The sequence below is a fragment of the Coregonus lavaretus genome, assembly GCF_964263955.1.
Source record: "Coregonus lavaretus genome assembly, contig: HAP1_SCAFFOLD_376, whole genome shotgun sequence".
Lineage (NCBI taxonomy): Eukaryota > Metazoa > Chordata > Actinopteri > Salmoniformes > Salmonidae > Coregonus > Coregonus lavaretus.
Window position 1 is genome coordinate 355,275 of NW_028156104.1, and position 16,887 is coordinate 372,161.

Sequence of the window (16,887 nt, forward strand, 5' to 3'; positions counted from 1 at the left end):
CCAGTGGTGAGAGTAGTTCACTCAGGTTGGTTATGATGAACCTGACCCTACAGTGGTGAGAGTAGAGTTCAGGTTGGTTATGATGAACCTGACCCTACAGTGGTGAGAGTAGAGTTCAGGTTGGTTATGATGAACCTGACCCTACAGTGGTGAGAGTAGAGTTCAGGTTGGTTATGATGAACCTGACCCTACAGTGGTGAGATTAGTTCACTAAGGTTGGTTATGATGAACCTGACCCTACAGTGGTGAGAGTAGAGTTCAGGTTGGTTATGATGAACCTGACCCTACAGTGGTGAGAGTAGAGTTCAGGTTGGTTATGATGAACCTGACCCTACAGTGGTGAGAGTAGAGTTCAGGTTGGTTATGATGAACCTGACCCTACAGTGGTGAGAGTAGAGTTCAGGTTGGTTATGATGAACCTGACCCTACAGTGGTGAGAGTAGAGTTCAGGTTGGTTATGATGAACCTGACCCTACAGTGGTGAGATTAGTTCACTAAGGTTGGTTATGATGAACCTGACCCTACAGTGGTGAGAGTAGAGTTCAGGTTGGTTATGATGAACCTGACCCTACAGTGGTGAGAGTAGAGTTCAGGTTGGTTATGATGAACCTGACCCTACAGTGGTGAGAGTAGAGTTCAGGTTGGTTATGATGAACCTGACCCTACAGTGGTGAGAGTAGAGTTCAGGTTGGTTATGATGAACCTGACCCTACAGTGGTGAGAGTAGAGTTCAGGTTGGTTATGATGAACCTGACCCTACAGTGGTGAGAGTAGAGAGAGTTCACTCAGGTGAACCTGAGGTTCTGGTATACTACTAGTAGACGTCTCCAGGACTCCATCGGCCCAACACAAGACCTAACTCCAGCAGAAGTTCCAGGACTCCATCGGCCCAACACAAGACCTAACTCCAGCAGAAGTTACAGGACTCCATCGGCCCAACACAAGACCTAACTCCAGCAGAAGGTACAGGACCCCATCGGCCCAACACAAGACCTAACACCAGCAGAAGTTACAGGACTCCATCGGCCCAACACAAGACCTAACTCCAGCAGACGTCTCCAGGACCCCATCGGCCCAACACAAGACCTAACTCCAGCAGAAGTTACAGGACTCCATCGGCCCAACACAAGACCTAACTCCAGCAGAAGTTACAGGACTCCATCGGCCCAACACAAGACCTAACTCCAGCAGAAGTTCCAGGACTCCATCGGCCCAACACAAGACCTAACTCCAGCAGAAGTTACAGGACTCCATCGGCCCAACACAAGACCTAACTCCTTCAGAAGTTACAGGACCCCATCGGCCCAACACAAGACCTAACTCCTTCAGAAGTTACAGGACCCCATCGGCCCAACACAAGACCTAACTCCAGCAGACGTCTCCAGGACTCCATCGGCCCAACACAAGACCTAACTCCAGCAGAAGTTACAGGACTCCATCGGCCCAACACAAGACCTAACTCCAGCAGACGTCTCCAGGACTCCATCGGCCCAACACAAGACCTAACTCCAGCAGACGTCTCCAGGACTCCATCGGCCCAACACAAGACCTAACTCCAGCAGAAGTTACAGGACTCCATCGGCCCAACACAAGACCTAACTCCAGCAGACGTCTCCAGGACTCCATCGGCCCAACACAAGACCTAACTCCAGCAGAAGTTACAGGACCTCAACCCTTTGTTTAACCGTTTTATTTTCCTATGTACAATGGAAACTAGGAGATGTAACATCATATAGAGGGTTAAATAGTCATTTAGAAACAATATTATATACACATTTAAAAAAGTCCTAGGGAACAGTTTGTCATCAACCTATGTACATACAGGTTGCTGTGCTCTCGATGGCACGGTAGAATTAACTTGACAACGGAGAATGAAGCGCTATTACTTTTAACTTTATATCAATCCCGAAGCATGGTGAAATAACAGCAATGCACACAGGCACACTTCAAAAACAGGAAGAAACAGCTCATTTGCATATCAGTGACCTTCAACCCTGAGAGGCTGATACTATTGGCTGGGAGTTCTGGACTATTATGTTAAAAGGTGTACATCTCCATACACTACACAGGTCAGAGAAAAACATTAAAACCATGACCAAGTGAGGTGACTCATTTCATTTTGACACTTATTTATTGCAGCCTAGTCTAAACTTACTACCGTTGAGATCTCTACAGATTTGGTTTCCACAGGTCTTACTCACTGCCTAGAAAAATCAGCTAATTCATCGACAACAAAGTTGTACATGTACATATTCAATAGTGTGTTCCTCAAGGGCATGTCCTCTTTTAAAAGGGGATAATCCTCATTTCCAATTTTTTCCACTTAGTCATCAGTTTGCACTTATGTCAATGGGAGATCCTAAGTGAACATATGACCAAAATTAAAGTTAGGATTAAAAAGGCTTCTACAGTTTGGACCCGTTTCCCCAGACAAAGGTTAAGCCACTTCTAAAAAAAAACATGCTCAGTTGAGAATTTTTAAAAGTTAAAAGTGCTTTTCACTCCAGGAATAACATTAATCTGGGTCTGGTAAACCGCCCCCTGTATGTCCAATCCATTCAAGCAGTCCAATCCATACAAGCAGTCCAATCCATACAAGTAGTCCAATCCATACAGGCAGTCCTAAAGCCCAATAGATCAGACCAACCCTTGAGGTCAGTGTGATGATTATAAAAAATAAAATAAAAACACACATTTAGCTGAAGCAAAGCTTAGCAGCACTAATCAGTATGTAAAGCACATCATTAAAACAGTATCATCATCAGGTAAATATTTATATCTTTGTCAGGTTTAGGCCAAATACATTCATCTGGACTATCAAAACAAACACAAGTCAGGATCAGAACTTCATTTTGAAACTGCTCATAACTTCATGCTTGTGATCATAACTCAATGTTATCCTAATATGCTGCTTTCGTTCTCAAAACAGAGGGACTTCCTTTTGTTTGGGAGTTTATGAAAAGTTAGATGTACGTTTAGACCCAAAACTGTAAATACTAAGTTGCTGATATGCAAACCCTCGTGTACTGTAGTGTACGACCACTCCTTCTAAAACAGGAGAATGATACAGCTGCCCTGACAGACTGACAACTAACACAGCAGGACACAGAAATATGAACTTCATAAAAACATCTGAGGTATGATATAGATTAAACACTAAAAGGTGCATTTACAAAGAAAATCCAGGGCCCGTATTTATAAAGGCATCTCAAATTAGGAGTGCTGATCTGCAGTTGGATCAGTTTTACCTTTCAGATCGTAATGAATAAGACTACGTGGACAGTGGGGATCTGATCCTAGATCAGTGCTCCTACTCAAGACGCTTTATGAATACAGGGCCAGAACGCTAGCTACCTCATCATTACCGTAGAAGGCACAGAACGCTAGCTACCTCATCATTACCGTAGAAGGCACAGATCCAGAGAGAGAGACAGAGACAGAGAGAGAGAGAGAGAGAGAGAGAGAGAGACAGAGAGACAGAGAGACAGAGAGACAGAGAGACAGAGAGACAGAGAGACAGAGAGACAGAGAGACAGAGAGACAGAGAGACAGAGAGACAGAGAGACAGAGAGACAGAGAGACAGAGAGACAGAGAGAGAGAGAGAGAGAGAGAGAGAGAGACCAGTCTGGTGTCAAATAGGTACCGTCCCGTTAAGGACCGACATGTCCTACATTACACACAGATCAAATGTGCCCATGTCACTCTAACCCATTTCTAACCAGTTTATCAACCACTCTGAGCAGTGTCTGTCTGCCAAGGATGTAGTGGGGAAAACAACAGCCCTCTAGATTATGCTATTACTAATGTAGTGTAATAGATCTGGAAACGCCCTTCGCAAAATAAAAAAGGTGCTTAAACAGCATTTACTCTCTGGACTACATCCCTGGAGCCTATTTACAGAACCCAAGGGGGGGGGGGGGACATCATTGACCCAGTGTGTCCTTGTCTTTCACTTATTTGTTTGTTTGTGTGGTGTGTGTGTGTCCTGTTGGGTAGTCTCCAGACAGTGTGTGTGTCTTTAGCAGTGTTCTGTTATCTGGGCCGGTGGTTGGCCAACAGGAAGTCCTTGTCTTTGCAGGTGAGGCAGAGTTTAAGGTTCCGGAGAGATCCCCCGGCGCAGAAGAACGCCCAGAGACCCATGAGGAACATGATTATGTAGGTGGGAACCAGGCTGCCCACGTACTGAGGGTTCTGGAATGTCTAGGAGAGAAATAACAAAAGGTGATGAGTTATTATGGATCTCTGGGGAAATTCATACTGAGGGTTCTGGTTCAGGAACCTCTGGGAGACAAATGGCAGACAAAGGCTGAGTTAGAATGGATCTTTAGGGTCATTCATACTGAGGGTTCTAGAACGTCTGGGGAGAGACATGACAACAAAGGCTGAGTTATTATGGATCTTTAGGGTCATTCATACTGAGGTTTCTAGAACGTCTGGGGCGAGACAGGACAACAAAGGCTGAGTTATTATGGATCTTTAGGGTCATTCATACTGAGGGTTCTAGAACGTCTGGGGAGAGACATGACAACAAAGGCTGGGTTATTATGGATCTTTGGGGACATGTTTTGTCGCATTTGAAGTGCTGCGGTGAAGGACAGGAACCAGTGGAGGAACCTTTGTGGCATTATGTCCTAATGGGGAAGAAGACGTTACTAAGTAAGTACTATGCTGTAGTACTGGAAGATACTCCCAACACACATTTACTTATCAACCCATCAGTCAAGTCCACCTATTGCATGAACACATTTATCCATCCATCTATCTACAGTGAGGGAAAAAAGTATTTGATCCCCTGCTGATTTTGTACGTTTGCCCACTGACAAAGACATGATCAGTTTATAATTTTAATGGTAGGTTTATTTGAACAGTGAGAGACAGAATAACAACAAAAAAATACAGAAAAACGCATGTAAAAAATGTTATAAATTGATTTGCATTTTAATGAGGGAAATAAGTATTTGACCCCTCTGCAAAACATGACTTAGTACTTGGTGGCAAAACCCTTGTTGGCAATCACAGAGGTCAGACGTTTCTTGTAGTTGGCCACCAGGTTTGCACACATCTCAGGAGGGATTTTGTCCCACTCCTCTTTGCAGATCTTCTCCAAGTCATTAAGGTTTCAAGGCTGACGTTTGGCAACTCGAACCTTCAGCTCCCTCCACAGATTTTCTATGGGATTAAGGTCTGGAGACTGGCTAGGCCACTCCAGGACCTTAATGTGCTTCTTCTTGAGCCACTCCTTTGTTGCCTTGGCCGTGTGTTTTGGGTCATTGTCATGCTGGAATACCCATCCACGACGCATTTTCAATGCCCTGGCTGAGGGAAGGAGGTTCTCACCCAAGATTTGACGGTACATGGCCCCGTCCATCGTCCCTTTGATGTGGTGAAGTTGTCCTGTCCCCTTCGCAAAAAAACACCCCAAAAGCATAATGTTTCCACCTCCATGTTTGACGGTGGGGATGGTGTTCTTGGGGTCATAGGCAGCAATCCTCCTCCTCCAAACACGGCGAGTTGAGTTGATGCCAAAGAGCTCCATTTTGGTCTCATCTGACCACAACACTTTCACCCAGTTCTCCTCTGAATCATTAAAATGTTCATTGGCAAACTTCAGACGGGCATGTATATGTGCTTTCTTGAGCAGGGGGACCTTGCAGGCGCTGCAGGATTTCAGTCCTTCACGGCGTAGTGTGTTACCAATGGAGCCCCAGGCCGAGGGAGATTGACAGTTATTTTGTGTTTCTTCCATTTGCGAATAATCGCACCAACTGTTGTCACCTTCTCACCAAGCTGCTTGGCGATGGTCTTGTAGCCCATTCCAGCCTTGTGTAGGTCTACAATCTTGTCCCTGCCATCCTTGGAGAACTCTTTGGTCTTGGCCATGGTGGAGAGTTTGGAATCTGATTGATTGATTGCTTCTGTGGACAGGTATCTTTTATACAGGTAACAAATTGAGATTAGGAGCACTCCCTTTAAGAGTGTGCTCCTAATCTCAGCTCGTTACCTGTATAAAAGACACCTGGGAGCCAGAAATCTTTCTGATTGAGAGGGGGTCAAATACTTATTTCCATCATTAAAATGCAAATAATTTATAACATGTGTTTTTCTGGATTTTGTTGTTGTTATTCTGTCTCTAACTGTTCAAATAAACCTACCATTAAAATTATAAACTGATCATTTCTTTGTCAGTGGGCAAACGTACAAAATCAGCAGGGGATCATATACTTTTTTCCCCTCACTGTATCTATCCATCCATCCATCCATCCTTTCTTTCCATCTTTCTGTCTATTTTCTGCCTTACCAGACAGGAGACGAGCAGGTGGCTGATGACGACCACAGCCAGGGACCACCAGTGTTGTTTCTCACAGGAATCAAAGAACACCACCCCCCAGAACATGTGGAGCAGGATGATGGCCATGGTCATGAAGGCTAGACGGAGACAGAGTGTTAGCCTCAGGTCCATCCCAAAAAATGACTACTGTCAGGAACGTTGGTGAGGTTTCAGGCTATTGAGTACGTTCTAAAACACAGCAGCCTCATACAGTACCTGAGGACAGGAAGTAGTGCTGGGAGTCTCCATGGATACCAATGGTGCCGGGGCCAATAGAGTCGGCCAGGATATTGACCATTGAAAACGCTCCACTCATGAAGCCGAACCCAAGCCCAGACACTGGGGAACAAACAAATGGACAACTGAGACACTTGATCAGACACTGGGGGAAACAGACAACAGAGACACTATCAGACACTGGGGGAAACAGACTATAACAGAGACACTATCAGACACTGGGGGAAACAGACAATAACAGAGACACTATTAGACACTGGGGGAAACAGACAATAACAGAGACACTATCAGACACTGGGGGAAACAGACAATAACAGAGACATGATCAGACACTGGGGGAAACAGACAATAACAGAGACACTATCAGACACTGGGGGAAACAGACAATAACAGAGACACTATCAGACACTGGGGAAACAGACAATAACAGAGACTATCAGACACTGGGGGAAACAGACAATAACAGAGACACTATTAGACACTGGGGGAAACAGACAATAACAGAGACACTATTAGACACTGGGGGAAACAGACAATAACAGAGACACTATCAGACACTGGGGGAAACAGACAATAACAGAGACACTATTAGACACTGGGGAAACAGACAATAACAGAGACACTATCAGACACTGGGGGAAACAGACAATAACAGAGACACTATCAGACACTGGGGGAAACAGACAATAACAGAGACACTATTAGACACTGGGGGAAACAGACAATAACAGAGACACTATCAGACACTGGGGGAAACAGACAATAACAGAGACACTATCAGACACTGGGGGAAACAGACAATAACAGAGACACTATCAGACACTGGGGGAAACAGACTATAACAGAGACACTATTAGACACTGGGGGAAACAGACAATAACAGAGACACTATCAGACACTGGGGGAAACAGACAATAACAGAGACACTATCAGACACTGGGGGAAACAGACAATAACAGAGACACTATCAGACACTGGGGGAAACAGACAATAACAGAGACACTATCAGACACTGGGGAAACAGACAATAACAGAGACACTATCAGACACTGGGGGAAACAGACAATAACAGAGACACTATCAGACACTGGGGGAAACAGACAATAACAGAGACACTATCAGACACTGGGGGAAACAGACAATAACAGAGACACTATTAAGACACTGGGGGAAACAGACAATAACAGAGACACTATTAGACACTGGGGGAAACAGACAATAACAGAGACACTATTAGACACTGGGGGAAACAGACAATAACAGAGACACTATTAGACACTGGGGGAAACAGACAATAACAGAGACACTATCAGACACTGGGGGAAACAGACAATAACAGAGACACTATCAGACACTGGGGAAACAGACAATAACAGAGACACTATCAGACACTGGGGGAAACAGACAATAACAGAGACACTATTAGACACTGGGGGAAACCGACAATAACAGAGACACTATTAGACACTGGGGGAAACAGACAATAACAGAGACACTATCAGACACTGGGGGAAACAGACAATAATAGAGAAAGATGTAATGGCACTATGGTCTAAAATAACATCTGAGGGTTTTATTGTAATGTAATATGAAACATGATAACTAACTACTACTACAGAGGGAAAAGTATAGGCCTACAAAACTCTGCCTCAAATCTAATAACTTCCATCTGCTACTATTGCTTATTCATAATCTCTAATATCTTCCATCTGCTTCTATTCTCTATTCATAATCTCTAATATCTTCCATCTGCTTCTATTCCTTATTCATAATCTCTAATGTCTTCCACCTGCATCTATTCCTTATTCATAATCTCTAATATCTTCCATCTGCTTCTATTCCTTATTCATAATCTCTAATGTCTTCCATCTGCTTCTATTCCTTATTCATAATCTCTAATGTCTTCCATCTGCTTCTATTCCTTATTCATAATCTCTAATATCTTCCATCTGCTTCTATTCCTTATTCATAATCTCTAATATCTTCCATCTGCTTCTATTCCTTATTCATAATCTCTAATATATTCCATCTGCTTCTATTCCTTATTCATAATCTCTAATATCTTCCATCTGCTTCTATTCCTTATTCATAATCTCTAATATCTTCCATCTGCTTCTATTCCTTATTCATAATCTCTAATATCTTCCATCTGCTTCTATTCCTTATTCATAATCTCTAATATCTTCCACCTGCTTCTATTCCTTATTCATCATCTCTAATATCTTCCATCTGCTTCTATTCCTTATTCATCATCTCTAATATCTTCCATCTGCTTCTATTCTCTCTTCATAATCTCTAATATCTTCCATCTGCTTCTATTCCTTATTCATCATCTCTAATATCTTCCATCTGCTTCTATTCCTTATTCATAATCTCTAATATATTCCATCTGCTTCTATTCCTTATTCATCATCTCTAATATATTCCATCTGCTTCTATTCTCTCTTCATAATCTCTAATATCTTCCATCTGCTTCTATTCCTTATTCATCATCTCTAATATCTTCCATCTGCTTCTATTCCTTATTCATAATCTCTAATATCTTCCATCTGCTTCTATTCCTTATTCATCATCTCTAATATATTCCATCTGCTTCTATTCTCTCTTCATAATCTCTAATATCTTCCATCTGCTTCTATTCCTTATTCATCATCTCTAATATCTTCCATCTGCTTCTATTCCTTATTCATAATCTCTAAGATATTCCATCTGCTTCTATTCTCTATTCATAATCTCTAATATCTTCCATCTGCTTCTATTCATAATGTTATGCACAATTTTGAGGTCATCTTCCTCCACATACCATAGGCCAGTTGCCGTATGGAGATCGGCATGGTTTCCTCTGCACTCAGCGTGAGCAAGCCTTCGTTTGCCTTCCTGTAAGACAAAGAAATTGCACTACAATCAAACTACAGTATCATCAAATATAAACTCAGCAAAAAAAGAAACGTCCTCTCACTGTCAACTGCATTTATTTTCAGCAAACTTAACATGTGTAAATATTTCTATGAACATAAGATTCAACAACTGAGACATAAACTTAACAAGTTCCACAGACATGTGACTAACAGAAATGGAATAATGTGTCCCTGAACAAAGGGGGGGTCAAAATCAATAGTAACAGTCAGTATCTGGTGTAGCCACCCCTATGCTTGAAAATATGGAGAGTGGTACTCAGTAATGTGTTGTATTTGCCCCAAACATAACCCTTTGTATTCAGGACAAACAGTTCAGCGCTTTGCCAAATGTTTTGCAGTTTTACTTTAGTGCCTTGTTGTAAACAGGATGCATGTTTTGGAATATGTTTTATTCGGTACAGACTTCCTTCTTTTCACTCTGTCATTTAGGTTAGTATTGTGGAGTAACTACAATGTTGTTGATCCATCCTCAGTTTTCTCCTATAACAGCCATTAAACTCAGTAAATAATAATATGCCATTTAGCAGACGCTTTTATCCAAAGCAACTTACAGTCATGCGTGCATACATTTTTTTGTGTATGGGTGGTCCCGGGGATCGAACCCACTACCTTGGCGTTACAAGCGCCGTGCTCTACCAGCTGAGCTACAGAGGACCTGTTTTAAAGTCACCATTGGCCTCATGGAGAAATCCCTGAGCGGTTTCCTTCCTCTCTGGCAACTGAGTTAGGAATGACGCCTGTGTCTTCGTAGTGACTGGGTGTACATCCAAAGTGTAATTAATAACTTCACCATGCTCAAAGTGATATTCAATGTCTGTTTTTTTTTTACCCATCTACCAATAGGTGCCCTTCTTTGCGAGGTATTGGAAAACCTCCCTGGTCTTTGTGGTTGAATCTGTGTTTGAAATTCACTGCTCGACTGAGGGACCTTACAGATAATTGTATATGTGGGGTACAGGAGATGATTGTGGACTACAGGAAAAAAAAGAGGACTGAGCACGCCCCCATTCTCATCGACGGGGCTGTAGTGGAACAGGTTGAGAGCTTCAAGTTCCTTGGTGTCCACATCACCAACGAACTATCATGGTCCAAACACACCAAGACAGTCGTGAAGAGGGCACGACAAAGCCTATTCCCTCTCAGGAGACTAAAAAGATTTGGCATGGGTCCTCAGATCCTCAAAAAATTCTACAGCTGCACCATCGAGAGCATCCTGACTGGTTGCATCACCGCCTGGTATGGCAACTGCTTGGCCTCTGACCGCAAGGCACTACAGAGGGTAGTGCGTACGGCCCAGTACATCACTGGGGCAAAGCTCCCTGCCATCCAGGACCTCTATACCAGGCGGTGTCAGAGGAAGGCCCTCAAAATTGTCAAAGACTCCAGTCACCCTAGTCATAGACTGTTCTCTCTGCTACCGCACGGCAAGCGGTACCGGAGTGCCAAGTCTAGGTCCAAAAGACTTCTCAACAGCTTCTACCCCCAAGCCATAAGACTCCTGAACAGCTAATCATGGCTACCCGGACTATTTGCACTGCCCCCCCACCCCATCCTTTTTACGCTGCTGCTACTCTGTTAAGTATTTATGCATAGTCACTTTAACTCTACCCACATGTACATATTACCTCAACTAGCCGGTGCCCCCGCACATTGACTATGCAACGGTACCCCCCTGTATATATAGCCTCCCTACTGTCACTTTATTCTATTGTATATATAGCCTCCCTACTGTCACTTTATTTTTTACTTCTGCTCTTTTTTTTCTCAACACTTTTTTGTTGTTGTTTTATTCTTACTTTTTTGTTTAAAATAAATGCACTGTTGGTTAAGGGCTGTAAGTAAGCATTTCACTGTAATGTCTGCACCTGTTGTATTCGGCGCATGTGACCAATAAAATTTGATTTGATTTACAAAGATGAGGTATTCATTCAAAAATAATGTTAAACACTATTATTGCCCACAGAGTGAGTCCATGCAACTTATTACGTGACTTGTTGACCACATTTTTACTCCTGAAATTATTTAGGCTTGCCATAACAAAGGGGTTGAATACTTATTGACTCAAGACATTTCAGCTTTTCATTTTTCATTTTTTTATTTTTATGAAAAACATAATTCCTATGAAATGATGAGGTATTGTGTGTAGGCCTGTGACATGGGTAATGTAGAGATGCCGTGTTAAGGGCAGATATTCAGAAGGATGCAGAACGTTGTGGTGCAAAGGTGTCCATATTTAATTTCCCGTGTTCAAAGGTGATAGACAGCTATGAATATTTCCAAGATAAACAGGTAGACAATAGAGTTACTTCTCAAACTAAACAAACAGGTCATAGCTTCCAGAGCTCTTACAGGTTGGGGGTGTAGCTGGCTCAGGCAGCCCCCCCCCCCCCCCACTCTATCACCAAACCCAATCTACCCAGAAACCCCAAAACAGCCGCTTATATCCTCTAAGCCCCTCCCTGGGACATACCCATGTCCAATGACAAGTAAGCACATAACTGGTATACAAATGTAACTGGCTTCCTCATAATTACCCCCGTTACTACATCCCGTCTAAAAACAGATGTGACCACTTCCATGTACGCTTTAAATTGAGCACACGTTAAAACATCGATCATGAATTCTTACATGAACGTAACCGGCGAATGACGGCAACTCGGTAACATATAGCGGTGTGCAACGGCGAGCACACTCCTGCCGCACAACTCAAATGACACAGACAAGACAGGAGCTCCAACACAACGTGGGAAGTAGACAGGAGCTCCAACACAACGTGGGAAGTAGACAGGAGCTCCAACACAACGTGGGAAGTAGACAGGAGCTCCAACACAACGTGGGAAGTAGACAGGAGCTCCAACACAATGTGGGAAGTAGACAGGAGCTCCAACACAACGTGGGAAGTAGACAGGAGCTCCAACACAACGTGGGAAGTAGACAGGAGCTCCAACACAACGTGGGAAGTAGACAGGAGCTCCAACACAACGTGGGAAGTAGACAGGAGCTCCAACACAACTTGGGAAGTAGACAGGAGCTCCAACACAACATGGGAAGTAGACAGGAGCTCCATCACAACGTGGGAAGTATGAGCAAAGGAAAGCATTAACAGAATGAAACGAACACAGAGTCTCTATCTCGTGAGTGTTACGATGATTCTGTGCACCGAAAGAAACAACGTTTCACTCTGGTCGGCTAGAGACAGGAAAATAACCCCCATTATGTGTGGAAGTGATTTTCTCCTGCTAACACAGGAGCTACAGAAGAATATAGTCGTGCAGTATAATGCTTCTAGAAAGAAATGTCAGAACGCATAAGGGAAATGGAACGCGCCATTTTAATATAGGGCCATAACGGCTGATCAGACAGTGTGTGTGCGTTCGTGATGAGTGGGCATAAATATACAATCTAAAATTGTATCCATTTTGAAATTCAGGCTGTAACAACAAAATGTGGAAAAAGTCAAGGGTTGTGAATACTTTCCGAAGGCACTGATATTCCTCTCAACAATGTACTTCCTCTATGCTACAGTCTGGAAAACCCCTGAGAGATACAAGACCAGAATGCAGAGCAGCAGGCTGAGCAGGCCATGGGATAGGCTTACTAGGTACTCACCACACCTGGGTGTAAATACTATATGAAATCATTTCAAATACTTTATTTACATTTACGTCATTTAGCAGATGCTCTTATCCAGAGCGACTTAGAAATAGATTTATCTGGGGTTGATTGAACTTGCAGGGCTTACTTTGACCAACAGATTACCTTAAAACTGCCATCGCTGACCTTGATCTAGCACTCCAAATAGGCTAAAGAAAATGTTCCACGTATTTGAATAATGTCTAATAGTATTTGAGCCCAGGTCTGCTACTCACTTCAGCAGCTTGTAGTAGCCAAAGCGGAAAGTCTCCTGCAGCAGCACAGAGAGCACCACCCCGAATATGAGCAGTCCTTTCTGCTGGGAGGCACTCTCTTTGTCGCTGATCTGAACTGTGATGAACCACACTAGTGAAGACAGCAGCAGAGAACACAACCAGAAGAACGCCCTGGGAGAGAGAGAGAAAAAAACCACACAAGTTTAACACTAAGTATAGAAACACTTAAATAAAATCAGGATCATCACACACACACACACACACACACACACACACACACACACACACACACACACACACACACACACACACACACTAAAATGGACAGAGTTTAGGATAGGAGGAACTTGTCTCCAAAGGGGGATGTCTTAGACACATAGTACTGCTGTATACAAAATAGACACTGGTCAATACACACTCATTATGTATGTGGCTATATGAGAAGTGTACAATGTGTATGACAGGGATACCGTGCTATGTATGTATGTATTACGTTATCTGGCTAATTATCTGGCCTGGGCTCATTAGTACATAAAGGAATTACTGTACTGTGAAATAAAACATTCTACGGGGTGCTCCACAAAATGTAAAAGAAAAACTGTAGTCGCGCATGTGCGACTATTCAGGTTTAGTGCTGGGCTGGAACAAAACCTTGCACGACGAGTAGCTCTCCAGCTAACAGTGGTTTGTGTTTAACATTTGCAGATACTTAACAGAGTAAATAATTCTAATACAGTAAAACCACAAGTCCGAAAAATGTGTGACCAATAAGCAAGAGGTTTTGTTTGTGAATTAGCATTAGCCTTTGGGCTAGCTAGTTATCGGTTAGCATATGGCTAACTGCTGTTTGCTAGATGGCTATACTCCATCCAAATCTAGATAGATAGCAAGCGAACCCTTTTTTTTAGTTAACGTTACGCCAGCTACTTACCCGGCGATAAGAAATATCACTCGGAGTGGGTCCCTGGCAATAGTAAACAAGAACAGTGCAATGGCAGGGCCGAAAGCGATGAATGTACACCCGAAGAACACAGATGCAGTCATTTTGGGGCTTGGTCCGATTCGACTCAAGTTAGACTGTTAACAAAACCTCCGACGCCGGGTCCTTCTTCTCTTCAATGGATGAAACAGTGTGTCTTCTCCGAGAGCTTGGATGCTTCTTTACAACCGAAGTAAGCCTGAAGGGTATCTATATAATCTCATTGTTTTCTATTTTATTGTGGGTTTCCTGTTCTGATTGTTTGCAGGCACGTGACTGCAAGAGCGAAGATATTCGACGAACGACAAAAGTTCCCACATAGCCAATATTCACTGGTTGCTTACAGACAATGATAAATGCTTTCAGACAAACATGATGAAACTGAATTCAAATATAGCTATTCATGCGGTAGTTTTATACGTGTGAATTGAATGTCTTTGCCACCATCGACTTTAGAGAAAGATGTAAACAAGGTTTGTATAGGTCGGCTTTCTCGTTTCCTCACTATCTTTGATATGACTCAAAACTCAATCTTCCAACAGCGACATCTACAGTCTTCATAAGGCATTACTTTCTGAGATATCAGAGAGAGTCTTAACCAATGTTATCAACCCACTCTCACTCGTTTGGCAACTTATTTAGATTCAATTTAGAGACCTTGGTATAAAACATAGGCCTATGACCAAATTGGGTGGGTTTCTATGTCAAATTGTAGGCTTTTCATGTGTATTTAAATACCAGTATTTGCTGAAATTTTTCAAACAGCTGTTTGACCAATATTTAACAGCAGAGGTCACTGTTTGTTCTCCAGCAGATAAAGCCTGAAGCAGCCAGCTGCTGTATCTGTAAATGAACCCCGTTTATAAAACGGCAAGATGATGTGTCATGGGGCATCTGTCACATCCAGCTCTGAGTAACAGATACCGTACAGAGCCTGGCCAGATCAGCTAGATATATAAGATCACATCTGCTGATTCCAAATGATATTCCTTACTATGTTTGCCTATGACTTCATATACATTTACATTACATTTACATTTACATTTTAGTCATTTAGCAGACGCTCTTATCCAGAGCGACTTACAGTTAGTGAATACATATCTTTTTATACTGGCCCCCCGTGGGAATCGAACCCACAACCCTGGCGTTGCAAACGCCATGCTCTATCAACTGAGCTACTTCCCTGCCGGCCATTCCCTCCCCTACCCTGGACGACGCTGGGCCAATTGTGCGCCGCCCATGAGTCTCCCGGTCGCGGCGCCCATGAGTCTCCCGGTTGACGTCATTTAGCAGAGGTTCTTAACCAGAGCGACTTACAAATTGGTGCATTCACCTTATAGCCAGTGGGATAACCACTTTACAATATATTTTTATTTTTAGTGTCAACTCTATTTGAATGGTCCACAATGTGGCTTTTAAATCTGTATTTTGTATTTTTTAACTAATATATCATTGTGGAGTGACACTTTAATACATGTTTAGAACACTAACATCTGTTACATCAGCCCAGACACCACATCATTAAATATAATTATATGATCTCTATGACATCTGCACAGGCCTATCATCTTTGATGGATGACACAGCTAATTATTTATTGAATAGGTCTAGCTGTTGAGAGAGAGAGAGAGAGAGAGAGAGAGAGAGAGAGAGAGAGAGAGAGAGAGAGAGAGAGAGAGGAAGAGAGAGAAGAGAGAGAGAGAGAGAGAGAGAGAGAGAGAGAGAGAGAGAGAGAGAGAGAGAGAGAGAGCACGGCTTCCTAGAATATGATGAGAGCGTGTGTGTGTGGTGTGTGTGTGAGGGAAAGAGTGGGAGAACCTATCTGCCCCGAGTGTGTGTGTGTGTGTGTGTGGTGTGTGCATGTCTTTGTGTAGGGTGGCTCTGCCTGCCTGCATATCCTAACTCCCCCTGAGACACCCTCGGAGAGTGGGGTCACGGCCAGAGTCTACCATTATCAACGGAGACCCTGGAGCCATTAGGATGAAGTGCCTTGCACATTACATTTTACATTTTAGTCATTTAGCAGACGCTCTTATCCAGAGCGACTTACAGTTAGTGAATACATGTTATTTTTATTATTATATATTTTTTTTTTATACTGGCCCCCCGTGGGAATCAAACCCACAACCCTGGCGTTGCAAACGCAACTGAGCTACATCCCTGCCGGCCATTCCCTCCCCTACCCTGGACGACGCTGGGCCAATTGTGCGCCGCCCATGAGTCTCCCGGTCGAGGCCGGCTGCGACAGAGCCTGGATTCGAACCAGGATCTCTAGTGGCACAGCTAGCACTGCGATGCAGTGCCTTAGTCAGTTACTCCTGAGTGGCCGCAGTGGTCTAACATGTAAATGTAGAGACACTCTAAAGTAAACCGTCTAGCCAAGCTTTGTATTTAATAGAGAGTTTAATATTAACCAGTCTTATTATTATAATTGTTCTATTGCTTTTTAAGACTGGCCATGTTTTGGTTTTTGGGGGCACTTTGTTGTTTCTAATGTATGTTTTGTTATGAAAGTATTACTTAAGTATTTTATATTTTCGAATGATCATATACAT

General features: G+C 43.0%; 1 protein-coding gene across 1 annotated transcript; it reads right to left on the minus strand.

Annotated features, from left to right (window-relative positions):
- Positions 1-1,877: 1,877 nt before the first annotated feature.
- LOC311126847 (gamma-secretase subunit Aph-1b) lies at positions 1,878-14,615 on the minus strand. The gene is made up of 6 exons (XM_084200829.1): positions 14,285-14,615; positions 13,354-13,524; positions 9,370-9,443; positions 6,546-6,668; positions 6,300-6,427; positions 1,878-4,201 (listed from the first exon to the last, which is right to left on the minus strand). Exons 1-6 carry the CDS (start codon positions 14,395-14,397, stop codon positions 4,034-4,036), a joined length of 777 nt encoding a protein of 258 aa, XP_084056955.1. The 5' UTR covers positions 14,398-14,615; the 3' UTR covers positions 1,878-4,033.
- Positions 14,616-16,887: the final 2,272 nt, after the last annotated feature.